Here is a 24008-nt window from a genome sequence, read left to right as displayed (position 1 = left end):
TAACAGGTATGGGGTTTCTTCTGGGGGTACGGAAAATGTTCTAAAATCAATCATGGTAATAGACTCACAATTCTGTGAATATACTAAAAATTACTGATTTCTATACCTTAAATGGGTAGATTGTACAATAGATGAACTACATCTCAATAGGGCTATTTTTTTTTTTTTTAAATAATGAATTCTATGGAAGTAAAATAACTTTATTCTCATTGCTTTGTTGAGGATTGCAAAGTTACAATGAATTTACATTGTTACTCCCATAAAATACTAAGGTCATTTAAATAACCATGTTTCTTTTTTTCTAATTTAATCACCTAAATACCAAGCAAGTTCACTGGTAATTAAAAGAAACTGTTTCACCTACAGGGTCTTTCTACATAACCTTTAGCTCAAATTAAAAGTTGCAACTTACTTAAGTATATGGTAAAATGAAGTAAGACTGCACAAAACACCAAGATTAATTTCTTCTGCATAAATACAGCATTTTGTATTTTCTCAGTTTCCCAAAACAGTAATCAATACTAACTTTCAATACTTTCAATACTAACTTTGTACGCTATATATCATATTCCTGGAAGTTTAGAATATATATATTAACATTTAAAACACTCATTTCTACTTTTCTCATCTTTTCAACCTTCAAGAATACTCTCTTTTTTCTTTTTCCTTTCATACCCGGATATCTCATGAGTGGTCTACAGATGATACCCTGACTTTCTTACCACTTATAAATTCCTTTTGATTTGGTTCCTGTTCCTCCATTCTTTTTCTACAAAAGTCCTTTCTTCAAGGTCATCAATTACTTCTCATAGCCACTCAATAATCTTTTATCTGTTTTTATCCTCTTCAGTATCTTAATTTTTGACATCGTTGCTCATCACTTTTTTATGGCTTCAGAAATACAAGATCTTATATCTAATTATCCTTTCTCTAATTCTTTGTTTCTTCTTTTTTCCTCCTGCCCCACAAATGCAGATTCCCCAAGATTCTGGCCAAACCCCTTTGTCTTCTCACTCTATACTTTCTACTTTAGTTATCTTACAATGTCACATACCTTCAAACTATTACTTTGTAGCAGATACTTACAAAGTAAGTATCTTCTGAAATCTAGTGTTACATTTTTCAGTGCAATGTAGACTTCTTCAACTAAAGTAGTCCTACTGCCTCTGCTCTGTTCCACTTCAATACCAGGTTAATCTGGTATAGGTTTTTCCCTACCCAAAGTCTTCACTTAGCCTGGTATTCAAGGCCTTACATATTGCACCCATCTAACTTCCCAAATCATCTCTCATTGCTATAAGTATCACTCATTCATTAAAATAAAGATATTTCCCTTCCTTCAAAAATAACAATCTAACCAGAAATCACTACACACACGCACATGCATATCCTTTTAGTTCTATATGTTCTAGTGATTGATAAATATAAGATTAAATATAATAATTTGTAAAGAGCTCAGAAAATTGGCACACAAAAAATATAAACTAAGTATCACACTAAGCACTGCATGGACTAGCTTATTTTAATACTGAAAACAACCTTATGTGGTTGGTACCAATATAATCCACATTTTATAGATGAGGATAAGGAAGTCTGGAAAAGATGAACAAACTTGCCCGGGTTATACGGCAGGTAAGTAGCAGAAACAAGTTTTTTTGTTTGTTTGTTTTAATATTTTATTTATTTGACAGAGAGAGAGAGCACAGCAGGGGGAGCAGCAGAGGGAGAGGGAGAAGCAGGATCTCCGCTGAGTAGGGAGCCCAATGTGGGGCTCGATCCCAGAATCCTGGGATCATGACCTGAGCCGAAGGCAGCTGCTTAACTGACTGAGCCACTCAGGTGTCCCAGAAACAAGTTTTAAACTCAAAGCTGACTAACTCTAAAGTCACTATTTTGTTTTATTTTATTTTTTTATTTTTTATTTTTATTTTTTAAAAGATTTTATTTATTTATTTGACAGAGAGAGACACAGAGAGAGAGGGAACACAAGCAGGGGGAGTGGGAGAGGGAGAAGCAGGCTTCCCGCGGAGCAGGGAGCCTGATGCGGGGCTCGATCCCAGGACCTGGAATCATGACCTGAGCAGAAGGCAGACGCTTAACGACTGAGCCACCCAGGCACCCCACTATTTTGTTTTATTGTTAATGTTGAATTATACAATATTTCTAACATAGAGAAAATAAACTAATACCCATGAAATTAAATAGATATTAATATTTGCCTTAGGGATGCCTGAGTGGCTCAGTCAGTTAAACGTCCGCCTTCGGCTCAGGTCATGATTCCAGGGTCCAGGGATGGCGTCCCATATCGGGCTCCTTGCTCAGCGGGGAGCCTGATTCTCCCTCTGCCTGCCGCTCCCGCTGCTTGTACTTGCACTCTCTCTCTCTCTGACTAATAAAATAAAAAAATATTTGGCTTAGTTTACATCTCTTCTAAATAAAGTTATATAACTCTTCCTCTTCACCCATTTCCTTCTTTCCCCAGATGTTTATGGATACATACCTCTGCGATGAAGTTACAGAAACACATATTGAAAAGATACATGGTAAATGGAGATCAGTAGTTAGCTCTGGAAAGAGAGGAATGGGACTGGGGATTTCAACAGTTACCCATTGTGTTTTATTCTTAAAAAACAAACAGGTTTCAAACAAATACTACATTTGTTAAATCTAGGTGGTGGGTTTATGGGTATCTGTATAATACTTCTATACTTTTATATTTTTGTACAGCTAAGTTTTCTAAAAAGTACCAGAATATAGGTTAATGCTGATTCAAGGCTTAGTCTAGAAATAGGGAGTTTTAAATGGCACATCATTTTGATCCCAAGAGCTTAAAAAAAAAGGATTATGTAGTAGGTGGATGGTTGTTGAATATAACTGTTGAAAGGACTTGTGTTCATAAAACAAACAGAAAGTTAGCTGATAAACACATTCTCACATATACACTATATTAATTTAAAATATTTAATTTCAGGGGCGCCTGGTGGCTCAGTCGTTGAGCGTCTGCCTTCGGCTCAGGTCATGATCCCAGGGTCCTGGGATCCAGCCCCGCATCGGACTCCCTGCTCCGCGGGAAGCCTGCTTCTCCCTCCCCCACTCCCCCTGCTTGTGTTCCCTCTCTCGCTGTGTCTCTCTCTGTCAAATAAATAAACAAAATCTTTAAAAAATAAAAAAAATAAAAATAAAATAAAATAAAATAAAATATTTAATTTCACTGGGACTTACAATTTCACGTAATAAATTTTAATGGAAAATAGGTCTTTTATTTTTTTTTTTTAAAGATTTTATTTATTTATTTGAGAGAGAGAGCATATGAGAGGGGGGAGGGTCAGAGGGAGAAGGAGACTCCCTGCTGAGCAGGGAGCCCGATGCGGCACTCGATCCCGGGACTCTAGGATCATGACCTGAGCCGAAGGCAGCCGCTTAACCAACTGAGCCACCCAGGCGCCCGGAAAATAGGTCTTTTAATATATTTAATGCTTTATTAATAGAATTAAGGACATGAATGTATGAAATCTTTTAAATAATTATAAAAAATAAAGTCATTTTTTTTCCCCCTCAAATTAGGCCAGATTTCTTCTTTGGGCTCAAATTCCTATATACATTTAAGTAAGTATTGAAAGGGGCGCCTGGGTGGCTCAGTCCTTAAGCGTCTGCCTTCGGCTCAGGTCATGATCCTAGGGTCCTGGGATCGAGCCCTGCATTGGGCTCTCTCCTCAGCGAGAAGCCTGCTTCTCCCTCTCCCACTCCCCCTGCTTGTGTTCCCTCTCTCACTGTGTCTCTCTCTGTCAAATAAATAAATATCTTTAAAAAAAAGTATTAAAAACTGATTAATGAAGGCTTGTCTAAAAATCAGAAATGTAAAAAACATTTGGCTCACCTAGAATATAAGGATGTTTAACTAAAATATATTATGAAAATGGTAACACAAATTGCATTAAAGCCAAATGTACAGTGCTTATCAATACTCTTCCAAAACAACATCAGTTTCCATGAAAATGTCTCCAAAATATTATCCTCTGAAGTTACAATAAATCAGACTAACCAACTAGAAATAAAATCAACAATTAAAACAAAGTAAATCCACCAAATTTTTCACAATAGCAAATACCCTGATATAATTAAAGTAACAAATTATAATGAGAGTGTACATAATTAATCATGCCTAGTAAAATATTTGTTTTACTATTTTTAATTAGAGATAACATTTCTCAACAACTTTTCCAGGATTATTACTATCAACTAAAGGAATTAAATAGTGCTTTAGATGTTAACTCATCCAATATCATGCTGAGACATTAAGCTTGTTTTACAGATAGGAAAACATTTTATTATCTTTTTAAAAGATCCTTACTTATTTGAGAGAGGGAGAGAGAGAGTGCATGGGTGTACAAGCACACTCATGAAGGGGTGGGAGGAACAGAGGGAGAGGGACAAGTAGACTCTGCGCTGAGAGCAGAGCCCAGTGTGGGGCTCGATCTCATGACCCTGAGATTATGACCTGAGCCAAAATCAAGAGTCTGATGCTTAACCAGCTGAGCCACCCAGGTGCCCCAGGAAAAATTTTTAAAGAAACATTTCATCTTGCCTCCTCCATTAAGCCAATTTAATACTCAGAAGTGTATCTGAGCTAATGTAAAAAAAATTAGTTTACACAGTAACTGAGCAAAAGATATATATTCTTTTAGTTGTAATCTTTTCTAATGTTTATATTGCTCTGCTTTTCCTATAACTGTCATATAATCATTCCAACTTTTACTTAAGTATATTATGAATTATTACCTGACAGTAATTACTGTTCCTAAAAAAATTTACATGACAAGCACAATTTATTTATCTCTACCTTCAGCCAAAAATTAAAATTCTAAAATAAGAAACTCAAGTAATTGGGGCTTTCATACTCATTAAAGATACCCATTTCAATAACCATATCATTATTAATAAATATTAGGATGACACTGTTACGCACTTCAGAAATCCACAGTGCTGAAAACCAAATGTATCCCTTGTGTAGATTTCGACAAGTCTAGATGCTTTCTCCCCACCAAAAGTACTGTCATCTTTATTTCCCCTTGATATATCACTAAAACAGTTCTCAGATATAGATCTCTCTCATTCTTCTCTCCCCTCAAGGTAAAATAAATCTAAGAGATCCTTGGCAACTCACTTGTCTTCCTCAAATTATGCAAATCCCTTTAATTTATCCCATCTTAGCCAACATTTTCCCCAAAGAAAACGTAAATTTAGAAAGTACATTAAAACAAAGGTAAGATGGGGCGCCTGGGTGGCTCAGTCATTAAGCGTCTGCCTTCGGCTCAGGTCATGATCCCAGGGTCCTGGGATCCAGCCCCACATCGGGCTCCCTGCTCTGCGGGAAGTCTGCTTCTCCCTCTCCCACTCCCCCTGCTTGTGTTCCCTCTCTCACTTTGTGAGAGCTCTGTCAAATAAATAAAATCTTTAAAAAAAAAAAAAAAAAAGGTAAGGGGCAGATTTCAAGAACATCAGAGAAGAACTCAGTCATTTACAGACTATTGCTCCTCAAAGGACATCCTGGCAATGAGAAAATACACAAAAATCTGAGTGCCAGGCTTGCTTAGTAATTTTTTTTTAAATGACAAAACAGTAAGACTGGGCATATTTTTAATTCTCATGTCATGATCAAAAATAGAGGGTTAAAACATTTCATTGGGATATTTTAAATGAAAATGATAAAAAATTTAGTAGCTTGTCCTAACAAGTGGGGAAACTTGAATATGAATCAGATTTCAGAGGCTATGTAGAATTATTAATTAACATACATGTGATACTGGTTGTGTAAAAGAATTTCCTCATTCTTAGGAGATGGATGATGAAGTATTTAGAAGTCTCATGACTACAATTTACTTTCAAATCATACACCCAAAACCAACAAAATCTACGTACTTATCTATAAACGAATATAAAACAAACATGGCAAAATGTTAACAATTACTGAAGTGAAAGGCATTTATTTACTATTCTTTATTTACTTTTCTGGATACTGAATATTTTTTTTTCTTTTTGATACTGTATATTTTTCATTTAAAAAAAAAACAGAAAATAGCTTTACCGATTTACTGCCTAGATACTAAGAACTCATTGACAGGAAATACACATTTTCACAAGAGAATTTCACTTTAAAGTCTGGAATCCCAAGAACATAGACAGCTTTGTTTTTAGGAAAAATTTAAAACTGTACGGTCAGCCATAAACTTTTAAAAGTATTTCATAAATCGACAATATTTTAATTGATACAAAGCCCAATGGATAGATAATAATTTCCACAGAGAGAAAATAATTCCCTTGGTCATAGACAAGCTATCTACATCCCTCACTAATTTACCAGCTCTCACCAACTAATTTAATAAATCTATGCCACTGCTCATGAAGAAAAACACTTCCCTTTAGATCAGGCAAGAGGGGTCCCCTTCCTTGGGCTGCATGATTTAGAGGGTCTGGTTCCTTCGCCACACCCCTCCTCAGGGCCAAAAAGGTATATTATCCCTCCTCTCCTCCAAAACATGCTCCAGGAATGCAGTAATTGTCTACCTAAAACAGTCTCACACCTACTTGCAGAGCCCATCTGGGTCTATTTCCCTCAAGGAATTCCTCATAGGGCAAGGAATATATATTGCCATATGTGTATGCTTAGGACAAAGAGATGTAGGGAGGGAGGAGGAGCTTGTAGATGGAGGCTGAGAAGTCCACATTTGTTCATGAGGTCCCTTGACATGCAGGATGAAACCAGGGCTGGAAAGAAGTGGAACGGTCCACTTCTGCTATATTCTGACTATGGAACTCCAGAGAGTCCAAGAATTCTAAATTCAAACCAGTGCTTCTGTTTGTCAAGGAAGAAGGACACAACTTTTTTAACAGTTTATTGGCTTTATTTACAACTTTTAAATATTCTGACATACAATAATGAGAACTTCCATTTGTACTCTTTCTCTGGGACCCACAAATATTAGGGACAAGGCTGCATACAAAATAAATGGTTATAGGGACACCTGGGTGGCTCAGTTGGTTAAGCATCTGCCTTCGGCTCAGGTCATGGTCCCAGGGTCCTGGGATCGAGTCCTGCATCGGGCTCCTTGCTCAGCGGGGAGCCTGCTTCTCCCTCTGCCTGCTCTGCCTGCCGCTCCCCATGCTTGTGCTCTCTCTCTCTGACAAATAAATAAAATCTTAAAAAAAAAATAAATAGAAAATAAATGGTTATATAAAAAAAACAATAAAAAGGAAATAGGACCAGGTAATCTTTTTTAGACTACACCACTACAAAGCTATGTAAACTTTACATCTGGGCCTCAATTTCTACAAATGTAAACTTTTTAAAAATTGATTCATGATTAAAAGTACTTCTAGTTCTAAAGCTAAAAAAAAAAATCCTTAAAGCAAGGAATCATTAAACAACAAGCTGACTTAATAATTTATAAAAGCATTTTCAAATTCATTGTCATGTTTATTAATCAGAAATTCAAAAATATGTATCCACATATTACAGATGAGAAAACTGCAGGGAAGGTAACTTGCCTAAGACTCCTAGGATAGTATGACAAGGTCAGGACTTGAACCCAGCCTCTAGACTCTAAATGCATTATCTCTTCCACTTTATCAAAGAAACTTACACCTGAAAACCCACCTTCAAAAGATTTGTTGTCCTACACCAGAACTGAGAAACAAGTGACTGATGCCAAGAATAAAGATTAAAAACTATCTTATTCTTCTCCTTCATAAATAGCTCATTTATCTGATGACAAAAATTCATGGCTTCAACCTTCTAGTATGCCTCAGTTCATAGTAAGAATACAACCACATGAATAATATTAAGAAAGTGCTAAAAGCACATGATCTAAAGCAACAGAATCAACAACAGCATTTTTACAAAATAAAATATAGCTATACTTTGGAAATCAGATTATCTAGGGGAAAAGTAATACCAATTTGTGTAGTACTAACAATATCTAATGACTTAACTTGAAATTGTGTAAAATTATTTTGTAATCAATATTAATTGTTAAAACAAGCAAAAATAGCAGATTATATATTACAAAAGCATAACTGCTTTTTTTCTCAATACCTACTTTTCTTGAATCTGTGTTCAAGTCTTAGGTCTGTGATTTATAAACTATGGTAACCTGAGTCCAGCTTCCTCATTTATAAATTAAGATGCCACTAGTAACATCAAAAGATCTTTGTGAAGATAAAATGTGATGACATATAAAAAGTACCCACTGCAATGCCTAGTATAGGTAGGACAGGGGCTTACTAAGTAATTACTGAACGAATAGATTTTTTTTTCAAAAATTGCTGAATTTATTTAAATCAGTTAAATATGCATTATTATGAAATCTGAAACTAAGTTTTGGATAGTCAACTCTAAATCATTGTAGTCTAGATCACCAGATAATTCCTAGCATGAGAAGCAGAGAGGAAAGACTGAAGGATAAGATCCTCAAACAGGCGCTTCATAACATGAAGTCATAAAGTCATAAAACAGGCCCTTGTTGATTCATTCTTTAAAGGAATATTTTCTAATTCGCCTCATGGCTTGTGGAAGGCAGAATAATGACCCCCAAAGATATCGACCTCCTAATCCCCAAATCTGGGAATATGTTAAGTTATATTGCAAAAGGGAATTCAGATTGTAGATGAAATTATGTTGACCTTAAAATAGAGGGAGATTATCCTAGATTGTCCAAGGACCCACTGTAATCACAAGGGTCCTTATAAGTGGAAGACAGAGGCAGAAGACAGTCATACAATGAGAGAATGACTTCACCAGCCGTCGTTGGAAGGGGGCCATAAGCCACAGAATGTGGGCAGCCTCCATACACTGGCAAAGGTAAGAAAATGGATTCTTCCGTACAGTTTTTAGGAAAGAACGCGGCCCTGCCAACATCTTGATTTTAGCCCAATGAGATACATTTTAGACCTCTGACTTCCAGGACTATAAGGTAATAAACTTATGTTGTTCGAAGACACCAAATTTGTGATAATTTGTTAGGGTAACAATAAGAAACTGCTACATGACTATAGGTCACTTCCAGCTTCAATATTTCCAAACCCTAAGGCAACAGAGGATAGTGTGGGTTCCAGAGTCCTACTGCCTCTATTTGAAACCTTGCGCTGCCATTTACTAGCTGTATGACCCTGAGCAAACTATCTAACCATCCCATGCTTCAAGCCCCTATCTGTAAAAACAGTAAATGTTAAGATCTACCTCACAGAGTTGTTTCAATTAAATGAGAAAATATATGTAAAGCCATGAATGTCAGTATAACTGCTCAGTACTTACTGGCTAGTTGTATGTTTATTATTTTTCATAATTATACAAGTCTTCAAAGGAAAGTCTGTATATTTACCTTGATTTTCTAGGAATCTGTCTAATCACGGATATACACAACAATTTATCTATAAAGATGTTTATTATACTATCCAAGAATAATAAACTGGTTAAATTATGGCACTTCTGCATTATAAATTATTATGAAGTCATTAAAATGGCAGTATAAGTCTTCCAATTAAGGCCAAGATGGAGTAATAAGAATTCGATTTACCTTCATACTTGACACAACCAAAAAACCAGGCAAAGTATGTAACACAACAGTTTTTAGACACTGGACATCAGGTAACCCAAGACAGTGATCCCTGAGAGAAGGAAAACAAATGAGCTAAGACTGCTTCCTGTCCCAGCTTACTTCAAGGAGAGGGTTTCCAAGCTGCGGGATAGGGAAAGCAGGAAGCCATGTGCAATCTTACAGACTCCTTGAGTTGAGGAGACAGAGCTGGAAGTCCAGGAAAGCCAAGGCAGCCTGTTTGCAGGGGAAAGTTCTGGAGATGAGAAAGCTTCACAGGGAAACACCCCCAGAGATCTTCAGAAAGTCCCCTCTCAAGGCTTTAGGTAAGTACTGATCAGTGCTACTAGTTTGTGGAGAACATACTCAAAGTCCAGAACAAACTACCTGAAAGCAGCTGACATCTCACTAGGACTAAGAATAGCTCATCTTCCCATCAGCCCGAGTGGAAAATCTTGTATTTCACAAGGTGTTGGACAGAGAACTCACAAGGCTATTGTGTCAGTAGTGGGGGAAAATTAACCCTAGACTAAAGATTGCTCTAGTCCAGCCTAACAAAGCCTAAAAAAAGATCTTATACAGATAAACCAATTTCCAAGTAACTGCATCCCAGAACAAAACTCAAGAATATTTATAGGAATGTAAAAGTTTCCATCACTTAACAAGGTCAAATTCAAAATGTCTGGCATCCATTCAAAAATTATCAGGCACGCAAAGCAGCAGCAAACACAAACCACACTGAGGAGAAAAATCAGTCATCAAAAGCAGACTCAGAAATGACACTGATGATAGATGTAGTAGACAAGGATAGTAGCACAACTATTATAATTACCCTCCAAATGTTCAGTAAGTTAGAGGAAAGATTGAGCATGTTAAGTAGAGACGTGTAAGACATAAAATGAATGAAAAAAATATTTAAGAAACACACTGGATGGGGATTACACAACAGAAGAAAAGAGTGGTGAATACATTCAAATAAAAACTATCCAAAAACAGAACAACAAAAAAATCCAACGTGAAAGGCAGAGTTTCGGCTCAATTAGACACAGATTTTTTTTTTTATTATAAGTCACACTTTTGTGCATACGTACAAAGGAAAATGTAAGTGAAATAAATTGGTGAAGGTATCCCTAAAACTGCTTCCAAATTCAGAGTCCTAATTCTTCATCACTTTTCCACTCAGAGTCATCAATATCCAAGTTCTGCCACATAAAATTATCCTCTGTGCCATGAGAAGTCCTAGTGAGGAAGCATTTCCTAAAATAACCTGTAATATCACGAAAAGCCTCTGCTGAGAGTCTCCTGAACATGGTTCTGTAATTATGCAGAACTAATTTTCTTTGATTCTGGCTCTAGAAATACTGCCAGCACTTGGAACAATAATTGGTTTCTAGCAGTTAAAGGAGTGCTCTCTGCTCCTGTCTCCAGGATTTCCTTCCAGCTGTTGACACCCTGACACTCATAATGCATGTGCAGGTGACTCCAACCACTTCACAACTGCTGCTTCCCCAAGAGAGATTATAAAATGCCATTGATTGAAAGATGCATCCCAGTTTCAGAGGTCTTAAAATATGAAAGATGTGAATCCTGCAGTAGATAAAATATTTAGTCCTAAAAAAAGTGTATGCCCTCACAAAGATGGTACACGAATGTTCATAGCACCTCTATTCACAATAATCCCAAACTAGCAATAACATCTTCCAACAAGCAAATGGATAAACAAATTGCGCTATAGCCATATAATGGAATACTATTTAGCAATAAAAAGGAATGAACTACTATACCTGCAACAACTGGATGAATCTCAAAACAACTACGCTGAGTAAAAGAAACCAGATAAGAAAGAGTACACACTATATTATCCCATGTGTATAAAATTCTAGAAAATGCAGGGACAGAAATCAGATCAGTGGTTACCTTTGGTGGGGGGGGTGGGAAATGGAAGAAAGGAGCAACAGGAAACCTTCTAGGGTGATGAGTATGTTCATTATCTTTTTTTTTTTTTAAGATTTTATTTATTTATTTGACAGAGACAGAGATAGCAAGAGCAGGAACACAAGCAGGGAGGAGTGGGAGAGGGAGAAGCAGGCTTCCCGCCGAGCAGGGAGCCCGATGTGGGACTCGATCCCAGGACCCTGGGATCACGACCTGAGCCGAAGGCAGATGCTTAACAACTGAGCCACCCAGGCACCCTTTCTTTCTTTCTTTTTTTTTTTTTTTTTAAAGATTTTATTTATTCGTTTGAGAGAGAGAGAGTGCGCATGTGAGAGCATGAGCAGGAGGGAGGGGCAGAAGGAGAAGCAGACTCTCCGCTGAGCAGGGAGCCCGATGTGGGGCTCAATCCCAGGACCTGGAGATCATGACCTGGGCTGAAGGCAGATACTGAACTGACTGAGCGACCCACATGCCCCAAGTATGTTCATTATCTTGACTGTGATAATGGTATGACTGGTATATACACGTCAAAATTTAGCAAACTGTACACTTTAAATATGTTCAGTTCATTATATGTCAATTTTATCTAAATAAAGCTGAACTTTTGATACAGAAAACAAATAGGTAAATAGATACAGAGTATAAGACTAAAAACATATACTGTGTGTCAGTGTGTCAACTTTACTTCAATAATTAAAAAAAAGACTGAAAGCACAGATTCCCCCAAATATAAAAAGGGATTATTTCTAGTTGGTGTGATGAGGGGTGACTTTTCTTGCTTGTGCTCTCTAAATTTTTTGTAAATACTTTCAATGAACATGTTTTACTTCTGTAGTTATCAAATGTTTCTATCTCTTCACATACTAGGCAGTCAGTAGATTCCAGAAATAAATCACTTTCATTAACAGATTTGAACTATTACAAATTCCCAAAGAAGAAACACATGAAAATACCTTACAAAGCTACATAAACTAATATTTTAGTATCTGCCACCATTTTAGATTATTTATGTATCAGTCTAGGCATACACTGCTGACAGTACATTATTTGGGAGGTTCATGCCTATTTATTATAAGGGTCTTATCTCCCTTGTGAGTTACAAAAAGGAGAATGCCTACCATACTGTCTTATATATGTCAGGTATTAAAAATATATTTGTTGAATTCATCAATAAATGACTATCTTATAGACAAAACTGTCTTAAAATGACAACTACCTCAGTGCTTAGCACATAGCACGTTCTAAAAAATTTGTATCCATCTTTTTAAAAAACTTAAATCCCTCTGTTCAATATAAATTTAACCTAAATCAAATGCCAAGCAAAGACCATTTCTTATTTCACACACAGCATAGCATCATGCAAAAATCATAGAGGTTGACAAAGTACTTATGAAACTGAATTAAAAATTTCCGAAATTTGTTCATATGATCACAAGCTTCCAACACAAAACACAGCTAAGAAATTACACAATAATACTCTGAGATGTCATGGCATTACATAGGATAAACAAAGCAAATGAGTTCCTTAAAGAAATGGCTGATTCCAGGTCTGAGGGAAATTAAGAATATCTTCTTGCACCAGAAAGCAGAGAAGTAATTAGAGACTGATGAGGACATGCTAAAAAGGCATGGAGTTGGTCTGAAAGGGTTCCCACTGGCCAAATATTCAAAAAGAATAGCATGGCTATGGCTCATAACATATTTAATGTTTTTTACAAAGGGGAAAAGGTACTTTTACTAAGTGATAAAACTTAGCATCACCAATAATGGGACAATCTCTATGCAGCATTGTTACCAAAAAAGAAAAATGTTCAAATTGTATTATGAAGAAACAATTAGACAAATACAGGCGTCTGGCCTGGACTTTTAAAAAATGTCAATGTCAGGAAAGAACAACAAAAAGACCCAGGAAATCTTTATTAGGTTAAAAATTTAAGGGGACAGAACAACTAAATGCATTGCCTGGCTCTTGACTGGATCCTGGATTTTAAAACAAACATCTCTAAAGAATATTATGGGGTAATTTAAGAAATCTGAATTTGGATTGTACGTATTTGTATAGGATTGTACTGGATTATACAGCATGATATTTATTATTACTATCTGTTAATTTCTTGTGATAAAAGGATTGTATTCTTGTAGGAGAATATACCTGTTCTAAGGAGAGCCATGTTAAAGTATTTGGGGGTAAAGTGCCATGATATCCCATTACTGGTGATGCTAAGTTTTATCACTTAGTAAAAGTACCTTTTTTTCAAAAATAAAAATAAAATGAAAGCAAATGTGGCAAAAATTAACAATTAGTGAGTCTATGTGAATGGGAATATGGATGTTCACTGTATTATTCTTTCACCTTTTCTGTAAGTTTAAATTACTTTTCCAAAATAAAAAGAAAAAATAAATGATACTTACAAAATAAACAGTTTGAAGAAATTCACAGCATTGACATTTCTAATATTGCTGAAGCGATTTGGACCCATTTTTTTTTCTTGTAAAATAACAAAAGTACAGGCCTAGCCTTAGAAGTCTCTTTCTATTTGTACTTTTAGTACTTAGCAGAGCAACTGATACGCAAATAGGTGCTCAGGGAACATGTGCTGTTTCTGCTAAGCAATTAGTAGTGGTCTGATTTTAGACAGGTTGTTTTCCCTCCTGACACTTCAAGTACTTGATCTGCAAATTCTGGGAAATATTACTAACTTGCATACACCCTACATTATTACTAAAAGACTCAAATAATGTTAACAAAACTACTTTTCAAAATCCTATGCAATGTTATTACTATTTCTATCTCTAATCATATTAATTTTTAAAAAATTACTTCTAAGTCTCACTTTCATTTGAGGTATTTAGGGAAAAAAAGCCCTGGGATATTTATCTAGCAATATCATCTTGTAAGTATAATATATCTCTCAGGAACTAGTTATGTCTTTTTTTGAAAAAAAAAAAACAAAAAACCCCACAAAAAACAGTGCTTAAAGTTGAATACATAACACGGTTTTTTAAGACTTTAGCAATCATTCGAAATAAATTTAAGTAGATTAGAAGCTCAAAAGAAAAGGCCTGCTTTCTTGGCTCTGCCATTTACAAAAGCAATTGGACCTTAAACAGTTGTATATTATATGCACATATATTATAAGTACATTAAGAATCAAATAATGACAAATTGCTAAAAAGTCATGGAACAAGGAGCTAACCTAGAAACTACAACACCTCCTTTAAACAGGATAGGTCAAGGAAATTAATTTTTTGTTTGAAAATCACTCATTCCAAGTCACTTAGCTGGAGGGCTAAGGGAAAGTGCTGTAACCACTGTCCAACAAAACTAAATTGGAAATGTAAAGAGAACAGCTCTGAAATTATAATGTAGATCAATGGGAAAGTATGATGTAATTTTCCCAATGTGAGCTCTTCAAAGGCAAAGGACCATATTGTTCATTTTTGCAACCTCATGGCCAGCACAATCTCATACACCTGGGAGACATATAGTAAATTTTGAACAAATAAAAGCATTAAAAATGCAACATTTCCAAAACACAGATGTTATATAAAATTCAGTATATATAACTTACACCTACATTTGACAAATAACAATAAGGGTGCATTTTTTAGGACTAAAGATATAGTTAAAAACTTATGACACATTAAAAGCTACACACACCAAACAGAGAAAAAAAAACCCAAAACTTAATGGATTTCTCAACTTGGAGACAACCTGTTATAACTGTATTTTATAATACAACACAGTAAATGTAAATGTCTGACCATAGTGTGGTATCATTCTCATTTCTGATCACTCTTAAAACACTGTAGAGTTTAAACTACGAAAGGAATCTGCTAACTAGTTAGCAAGCAAATTATGATTTCTCTAATACTGTTTTTGCTTTTTTTTGTTTTGAGAATAGAGTAAAATCTTGTCCAGCTCTAAAATCCTATGATTTCATGAAATGGTCAATGTAAACTTGTGCTGCTTTCAGGTACACAAACCTGAAAAGAAAACCTGTAGGAAAAAACCTTGCTTTAAAGATTGCTCTCCTTTTGTAATTCACAAGGTATTATTTGCATAATAAATTATTTAACTGAAACTGCAGTCTAAGCTTCCCAACTATGCGCTTACTCTTTTCATATATTACCCACAACACATTGTATTAAAATATTTCCTTAATTTAAAATAATCTCAGCCCAAATATCCAAATGTAGAAATCTGATCACCCATACTGAAGTACTCCAAAACAATGGTGTTTTCATGTTATCATAATAGGTATAAAGTTTGTTGGCTCAGGAGCCCTAATGCATCATTTGCAATTTCAGACTTTAATAGTAAGTAAATGACTGAGTAGTCCTAAGGTAGCTGGGAGTGCACCTCATCAATAAAATTAAATACAACAAAATTTCGTTAGACCTGCTTTGAAGTTTGGCTCGGATCTCATGCTCTTCACAAACTGCACTAATCCACAAATTTCTCACCAACTGCTGCCTTTTCCCTACCCCTGGAATTAATTCACTTCCCGTTCACCTCTCACCCTTAAGTATGCATGTTAGAGGTCAATAGCCTTAAAGCTACTGTTAAGAACTGGAGTTTCTGTCACTCTGATTCTTGGCAGGGAGCACAGAGCTCAACTCTTATACAATTTATAGTACATGGTTTAATAATTAGGATTGTATTTCAGAACTAGCTAATATTATACAAATTTCCCCATTCAAACAGAATATTTTAATCCTGAGGACATGACAGAAATGTCAAAACCAAAAACTAGTCCACCTTAACTGAGGGAAAAAAAGGCAACTAAATGGCAAATTCCTGTACAGAATTTCTCTTTTGTGTTTTTGGCTTAGACAACTAAGAATTGTGAAACTTCTTATAAGCAATACCATGCCAAATGCATAAAGATTTAAGTAAACTCAGATAAATAGAGGAATGGTATTTTATAAGATTTTTAATTAGTTCAAGGAGACAATCTAAAAATTCCTTAGTTTTTTCTCTTCTTTTTGTCTAGAGCGTAAGTGGAGTGACAAGCTTTTTAATTGTTCATATATCTGTTGCTTTTTTGACTTTGGAAAAGTTACCACTGGGAGAAAAAAAAAATCTGGCAAAGAGCTTGTGATCCTCTGAGTTCAATGAGTATGAGCAACATACAGTGAATCCCTTGCTTTAGTTTTATATAGATTTTCCTCTCTCTCTCTTTTTAAAGATTTCATTTATTTATTTTAGAGAGAGAGCATGTGCACGTGAATGGGGGAAGGGGCAGATGGAGAGGGAATCTCAAGCAGACTCAGCGCTGAGTGCAAGAGGAGCTTGATCCCACGACCCTGATACCATGACCTGAGCCAAAATCAAGAGTCTGATGCTTGCTTAACCAACTGAGCCACCTAGGCGCCCCTTCTCTCTTTTTTAAAAACAACTTTACTTATACACAAAATTAGCTATGTTTCTGCTTAAGATAATTTTCACATATCTAATGTGTTCCGAAAGATTTTTAAGTGGGGATACTTACCATTACACATTTGAACATACCAAGACCTCCGTATAAAACTCTATTTCTCTTAATCTTTTCCTAATCAAGCATTCTACCACCATCACCATGGACTACCATCATCATGGGGTCAAAGGGGGAGCCGTATAATTAAAGAATTTCATGCTTAATAGAATACATTTCAATCATCTGGAAAATTTACTCATCTATAATAAATCCCTGCCATTGCTGGATAGCAGAGAAATGTCATTTTTCTTTACCTTTCTTCGTTACTTGTAATCACCACTCAGGAGCTAAATAGGCAATAGGAATGATATGTCCAGCTATGAAACCCAAAATTACAACCACAGAGTCTTAAGAGTTAAAAAGAACCTACCAATTTAGTCCATTTTACACTCACTATAGGACTTCTTTCTGTGACCAATCTGAACCATTCTATTTACCTGCTTTCATTGAAAGAGATTTATTTCAAACTTCTTCCTTAATATCACATGATAATCTGCTTTTCTGTGGCTTTCACTTAGTAGGCCTATTTCTGACCTCTAAAGTTCTTCAAACACTTGAAGATAATGATCAGGTTTACCTTTAGGACATTTGCTATCATCTTATACACAATTTTATAAAAAACGTCTCAACACTTTTGGAAGCAACAGCTATTTTGGTTTACTTCTTCTCTTTGCTTCGGGGTTGTTTTCCCCCTGGTAATAGACAAACTATTTGCTGATATAGCCAGAAATGCATGAGATGCATGTTCTTTTCCACTTAAAGATTCTAAAGCAAGTTTTTGCCTCATCAGTAGGATAGATTTTTGAAAGGAAGAGGGAGTGAGTAGGGAAAAATCATTTAGTACATTATTGCTATATATTACAATGTATTAACATACTTTGAAGGAAAGTGAAAGTGATTAGGACCACATATAATGGAATCAAACTTGGTTTGACTCTAGTCTTGGCCACTGGCAATCTCCACTCGGCTGTGTGACTTGGGGTACAGTACTTAACTCCTCTGCACCTCGGTTTCCTCCCATGGAAATTCAAGGAAATAACTATAACCAAATTAAAAGGACTGTTGTGAGGGATCAGTGTGTTACTATGTTAAGAATTCAGAATAGTGCTTGGCACAAAGTAAGTGCTCTATGTGTTAGTCATTATAATTTTTGCTATTGCTGTGCACCTACTTTAAATTGGGTTATTATGGTAATATATGCAAGACAAACATAAAGATATTTTAATTAAACTTGATTCAGATTTTTCCAGATCTCAATAACAACCTTATTTTTTACATGGTACTTTAGCAATGTTACAATGGTAAACTATTTAGCCATTCGAAATCATTTTCAGAAAAATAGGTAATGATATGAAAAATGTCTGCAACATTATTAATTGGAAGGTTAAAAAAGCCATTTGCCAAAAAGCATGAACTATAATGATTCCAACTTTATTTCTTAAAAATGCAAAAATATGTCGGTGGAGGACAGGGATGAGACAGACACAGATCTCACTAGAAACTCATACAGAAAATGTTAACAGTGGTATCTTTGGTAGCGATATTACAACTTATTTTTCATTTGATTGTTTTCTATATGGTCCAATTTTTTAATAACCATGTATTAAATTTTTTATCAGAAAATAATCCATTGTTTTAAAATGTGTCTTACATAGGTTGTTCAAGTCTTTCTCTACTTTCTTTAAAAGCCTATAAGTAATATAAGTTCCCTATCTTCAGGAAGAAAATGAAATAAAAATTCAAGATACTAAAGAAAGTAATGAATTCATCAGAGTACAAAGCCAACAAAGAGCTGTGTTATTATGTATATCCTAAAATTCCATTTTCTATTTTGATTGCTATGTCAGCTATCCCACATATTTTTCTCTGCTATTGAAATTTTACATTAAGTTGAATTGATAAACATTGAGAGATCCATAATGCTCTATGTCATTTCTACTTCATGAGTAAGACAAAAATGCAAGATTTTGTGTTACAAAATAGCAGAAAGTGTTCGTCACAAGGGAGCAATGAAAAGCTTATAGTGTTTTTTTTCTCAAAATTCCTTTGCTCTAAAAATTACATATGAAAATAAGGCTAGTATTTTCTGTACTATATTTAGTGAGCACTTAGATTTAGGAACACTTGCTATAGCTTCTTACCTTTCTTCTTTTTTCTTCTTTAGTGGTAAAATTCTAGAGTCCATTATAGAAGAAATGTTATCAGCAATATTCACTGTTTTTAATGACTGACACAGACTTAGGAGTAGTTACTTCAAGACATTTGAAATTATATCCACAACCACCCCACCTCAGTTGGGAAATAAGAAAAAGCAAGGCTTAGAAGTATTCTTTACTTCTAAGTAAAGAATAAAGAATGTTATCCAACATTCTCACTGAAGCTTTCCAGAACTCTGAATAGAGTGCTATTGTGAATTTTCACACATTAGGTTAAAGAATATCTTGTTTTGGCTATAATAAAATGTATCTCATTTTTTTTGATTTTGATACACCAAAAATTATGCCATTTTGTTATTTTTAATCTCTTAACGTCTATACATATTTAGCAATGCTAATTTAGTCTGAAATGAAATTACTGCAATTCAGACAGACAGTTAAAAAAAAAAAAACCTAAAAGAAAAAAAATTTATTTCAGTAGAATCTGGGGAAAGACCATAATAATGTAAGAAAAACTCCTTATTAATATAACATTTTTGCTATGTAATAACCATAACCATCCAGAATATGCCAAAAATTACATAGGCAAAAAACTTGTAAAGCTCTGCCAAAATTTGTGATATATTACACATATTAAATCATTCGAATTTCACATATTTAGAATATGTGACCTATAATTCAGTACATATAAAACCTATATACAATCCATAAAACTCAATCATAATAATCCTTGACCTTCTCTACCAAATCCATCCCTCCTTTTCACCTCCACAATCAACAACTCCCAAATATCATTCTTAACACTAAGAAATAATAGGAAACTTGAGAATAGCTTTTCAATAAGTCAAAAAAGTATCCTAAACCAACTGCTCTTTATCTGTTTTTGAACATCTAACATAAAGAACAAGAAGTTAGCAAAACAAAACTCTGAAACAAAAAGGTAAGTACGTTTAAATAAAGCCTTATGAACTTATCAGTAGAGTAAGATGATTTATGAAAGGTTGCTTAGGATGTGTCTGAAAAAAATTTCTCTCAGATAATACCATCTACATTCTAGCACTGGGAACTACTTTAGTTATTTATAATTACCCTTTATTCCTGCCAAATCTATAACTTCTTTTAAAGCCAGTAGAACATGTTCAGGAAAACATGAATTAAAAAACTAAAATGATGACAAGGCCCTAGAAAAATAAAAGTATAAAGTAAATAAATTTCGGGCTTCACACCTTCAAGTATATGCTACACAAAATGACTAGTCTCAACCAGTCAGAAATCTACATATTGAGTGGATAGATGATCCTAGGTTCAAGCAGTAGAGGTTTTTCCCAGGTCCTTCTAAAGAAGATGCTTTATCCTCTTCCAGTAGAGGGAGCAAAATCATAATATTCTACTCAGGCCACAGAAGAGGAGGGAGGTTTAAGAGTGCCTTTTAAATATCTTAAAATCTATCTAGACATTTCAAAAAATGTATTGAAAATACCATTTGAAGCAGAAATAAAATCAAGCCAAAGGAAAAGATAAAGATTTTATCTTCTTCAAACATTTCAAGGCTTTGAGATGAATAAATGGTCCCTAAATGTTTAACTTCAAGTACTGTGATATATTACACTGTCTACCAGATCTCACTGGTAACCGTGCTAAAACCAAGCATTTTAGGAATCCTTAATTTAACAAGATTTCAGACAAATGATGAAATATTACATTAAATACATTTTTCTTATAGAAATAACATAGTAACATGACAATAACTATAGAAAACAAAGTATAATTGCACTACCCTAAAACAATCTCCTCTCAGTATTTTTTTTCTGTATGCGTATTTTCACACTGCTGTGAAAAAAGTATAATTATAAAAACATTAATTAGGTGCTTACTGTATGCTAGGCACAGTTCCTAGTACTTTCACATATTATCACCCTTTTAATCCTTATCAAAGCCCTATTAAGTAGATCCTGTTAGTATTCCACATTTAAAAGATGAGGCAAATGAGACAGAATGAAATTCTCTAACTAGCTAAAAGTCACACAGCTAACAAGTAACAGTAGCCAAGATTCTAACCCAGGTAGTTTGGTGCCTGAGCCTGTACTCTTAACCACTTTACTGTGATCTTAATCTTGAGTTATGCTTCCCCCCATCACTAACATACTGTCAGTGTTAGTCTTCAAACTTTTTAATGCCTATAATAGTCCATCTAATATGCCAGGACAATAAACTATGGTGCTTCCAGTTGTGCTGTGCAGACAGTGTAAGATAAAGATCTTCGGGTATATTACTTTTGCTATGCTTGGGTTATTGTAATAAAGTATTTTTATATTCAAATTTACCATCAGACTGTTTTCCAAAATATTTGTATCAAATAACAAACCTATATAATTTCCAATGTCAGTATAAATTTGCCAGCATTAAGCATTAACGTTAACAGAAATTTTTTTCTAATACATAAAAATAAAACCATGCTGCAAATGGAATTATTAAAGTTGCACATTATTCTGAATATTCTCTTTACTAACTCAACTTACCCTTTTGTGAATTCCAGCTCGTATGCTTTATTTAGTTATCAAGTGAAGGCCTAAAAGTTTGCTTATCAATTTGTATGGGTTTTTTATAGGAATATTAACACTATGTTCATTATATTTGTGATAAAATGTTCCCAGTCTATTGTTTACCTTTTAATTATGGTCAAGTTTTTATTTTTGATAATAAATCATTCTGTTAAAGGCAATTATAATTGAAAGTTACAAAAAAGGCCTTAAAACCTTATAATTTTCTAAATATAGAAGTTAATATATTGCTTTGAGCACATCAATAAATCACTTTCAAATATAAGACTGTTAAAGCAATAGAAACTATGTCAAAATATGCCTAAGTTTGAGAAATCCTGGATATGTCTCATATAAAATTAACTAAAAAAAAAAAAAAGCAAGCCCATTCTATCCCAAATCACCAAAATAAAAGAGCCACATACCTGTCGCTGTAAATATAGGCGATTTCTGTCATGCAAATGCTGATGATTGGAAAGTGAAGAGTGCCAACTCCGAGCCTGACTATGCATCTGTGTTGGAGCCATATCCGAAGGCCGGGTTACAAGATGTGAAGTAAACTGCCGTTCAAGGTCATGATCTAAAACATGACTTGAATGATCTTGTCCAAATGCTGCCTCATCAAATTGGGGAAGGAGACCTTCCTGGAGGAGGTCTTCTGGGTCAAGTCCTGTGAATGGCTCAGTCTGAGACTCCACTTGATGAAGTAAATTCTCTTCTAAAGATGAAAAGCCATTAGTTTCTACGTGATCATTGAAATGGCCCATTTGAGTTCCTGAGTCAACAGGATCTGGGAAGTTCATGTGTACAGGAGATAATTTTGAATTGCTATAATTACCCTGAGGATGTGATGAATGCAACATTTGGAAATTATTTGAATTCAACGATGTATTGGGATTTAGCATATGCTGAGTGGATTCTTGCTTGATTCCCCTATGAGGTGAAAAGGAGTTACTTCCGGTAAAATCAGATAAAGTCTGATTTGTATGATTAGGTGCAAGCACTGCAGAGGCCTGCAGAAGACTGTTTGGTGAGATGTGATTACTGGAAAAGGAATAATGTGATGAAAACTGCTGTGAATTACTGACAGAACAAGAAGTCATATTTGGAGAAGGTCCATTGAAATTCCCTTCTTGATGATTGCTACACTTGAGGAAGTGAACTGAAGGATTTGACGTTTGGGAAAATTGCTGCATTGAAAGAGGCTGTTGCGACGTAGATGCATTAGGGATTTGTGATGGGTGGTTAACACTGACTCTGTGTGGACCAGAAACATTAACATCCATAAAATTTTTAGACTGGCTGAGGGAATTCTGACCTGGGTTAAGATTATTTCTGTTTTGTTGTGAGCGTAGTGAAGTGCACTGTGTTTGTTGTTCACTGGCCTGAAATAAGGCAAAGTCATGGTGTACCACAAAGCTTTTATTTTGATGCATAGAGTGAGAATGTCCTTGTTGGTGAAAAGGAGACCCATTTTGATTGGAAATGCTGGTAGCTGTCTGATGGCCCCACATTGGACTGCCATCTGCTACATCTGGAAACAAACCATTGGGCTGGTTTTGGGGGTGGATCGGAGAACAATTAAACTGAGAGTGTGGAGATAACACGTGTTCAGCTGGGCTACCAAAAGGCTGATTGACTTGGTGAAATTTCATTGAATCAAACTGATTTAACTGCTCATAATCAGTTATCTTCTGATGTGTTGGAGTACCTTGAACATGGTTCAGTGAGTCTATGTGCAAAGGTTCAAATTCTGCACCCAAGTTCAATTCATCAACTAGTGAAACAGGTCCTGGCTGTACAAATGCATCATCTGACAAACCTTCTAAGGTCTCACCAAAAAGATTGGCATCATCAAAAAAGTCCATCATTGGATCTGTCATCTTGAAAAATCCAGTGACAATCTGGGCTATTCACTCCAAATGAAGTATATTCAGCTTCTGTGTAGTGGATATTATCGGATCATTGCCAAAGGTCATCAACTAATCCGAAACAGGTCAATGTTCATTATTGCTCTAGATAATGACATGTCATGAAGTGTCAGAACCCTAGGAAAATAAGAAAAACAATTAAAGTTTAATGATGAGTATTCATTAAAGTTCTACAAAGCTTATATATGACTTAAAAAACATACAATCTCAGGGTACAGTATTTTTTTTTTTTCAAAGATTTTATTTATTTATTTGAGAGAGAGAATGAGCTAGAGAGAGAGCATGAGAGGGGGGAAGGGTCAGGGGGAGAAGCAGACTCCCTGCTGAGCAGGGAGCCCGATGTGGGACTCGATCCTGGGACTCCAGGATCATGACC

The 24008-nt window shown here is 35.1% G+C and overlaps 1 protein-coding gene across 11 annotated transcripts in view; it reads right to left on the bottom strand.

Annotated features, from left to right (window-relative positions):
• The window catches only part of CHD9 (chromodomain helicase DNA binding protein 9), a 217198-nt gene that overhangs the window by 113223 nt on the left and 79967 nt on the right, over nucleotides 1-24008 (bottom strand). For 9 of the 11 annotated variants that reach the window (XM_032424383.1, XM_032424391.1, XM_032424390.1 and 6 more), the window contains one exon: nucleotides 22127-23749. In XM_032424383.1, coding sequence (XP_032280274.1) covers nucleotides 22127-23584 — 1458 coding nt within the window. In that variant the 5' untranslated portion in view covers nucleotides 23585-23749. Of the gene's footprint in view, nucleotides 1-22126; nucleotides 23750-24008 lie in introns of those variants that run through there. The other 2 variants (XM_032424393.1, XM_032424394.1) reach the window with 2 other exon arrangements.

Source organism: Phoca vitulina, unplaced genomic scaffold (genome assembly GCF_004348235.1).
Source record: "Phoca vitulina isolate PV1807 unplaced genomic scaffold, GSC_HSeal_1.0 scaffold30, whole genome shotgun sequence".
Lineage (NCBI taxonomy): Eukaryota > Metazoa > Chordata > Mammalia > Carnivora > Phocidae > Phoca > Phoca vitulina.
This window is presented reverse-complemented; position numbering and strand designations above follow the sequence as displayed.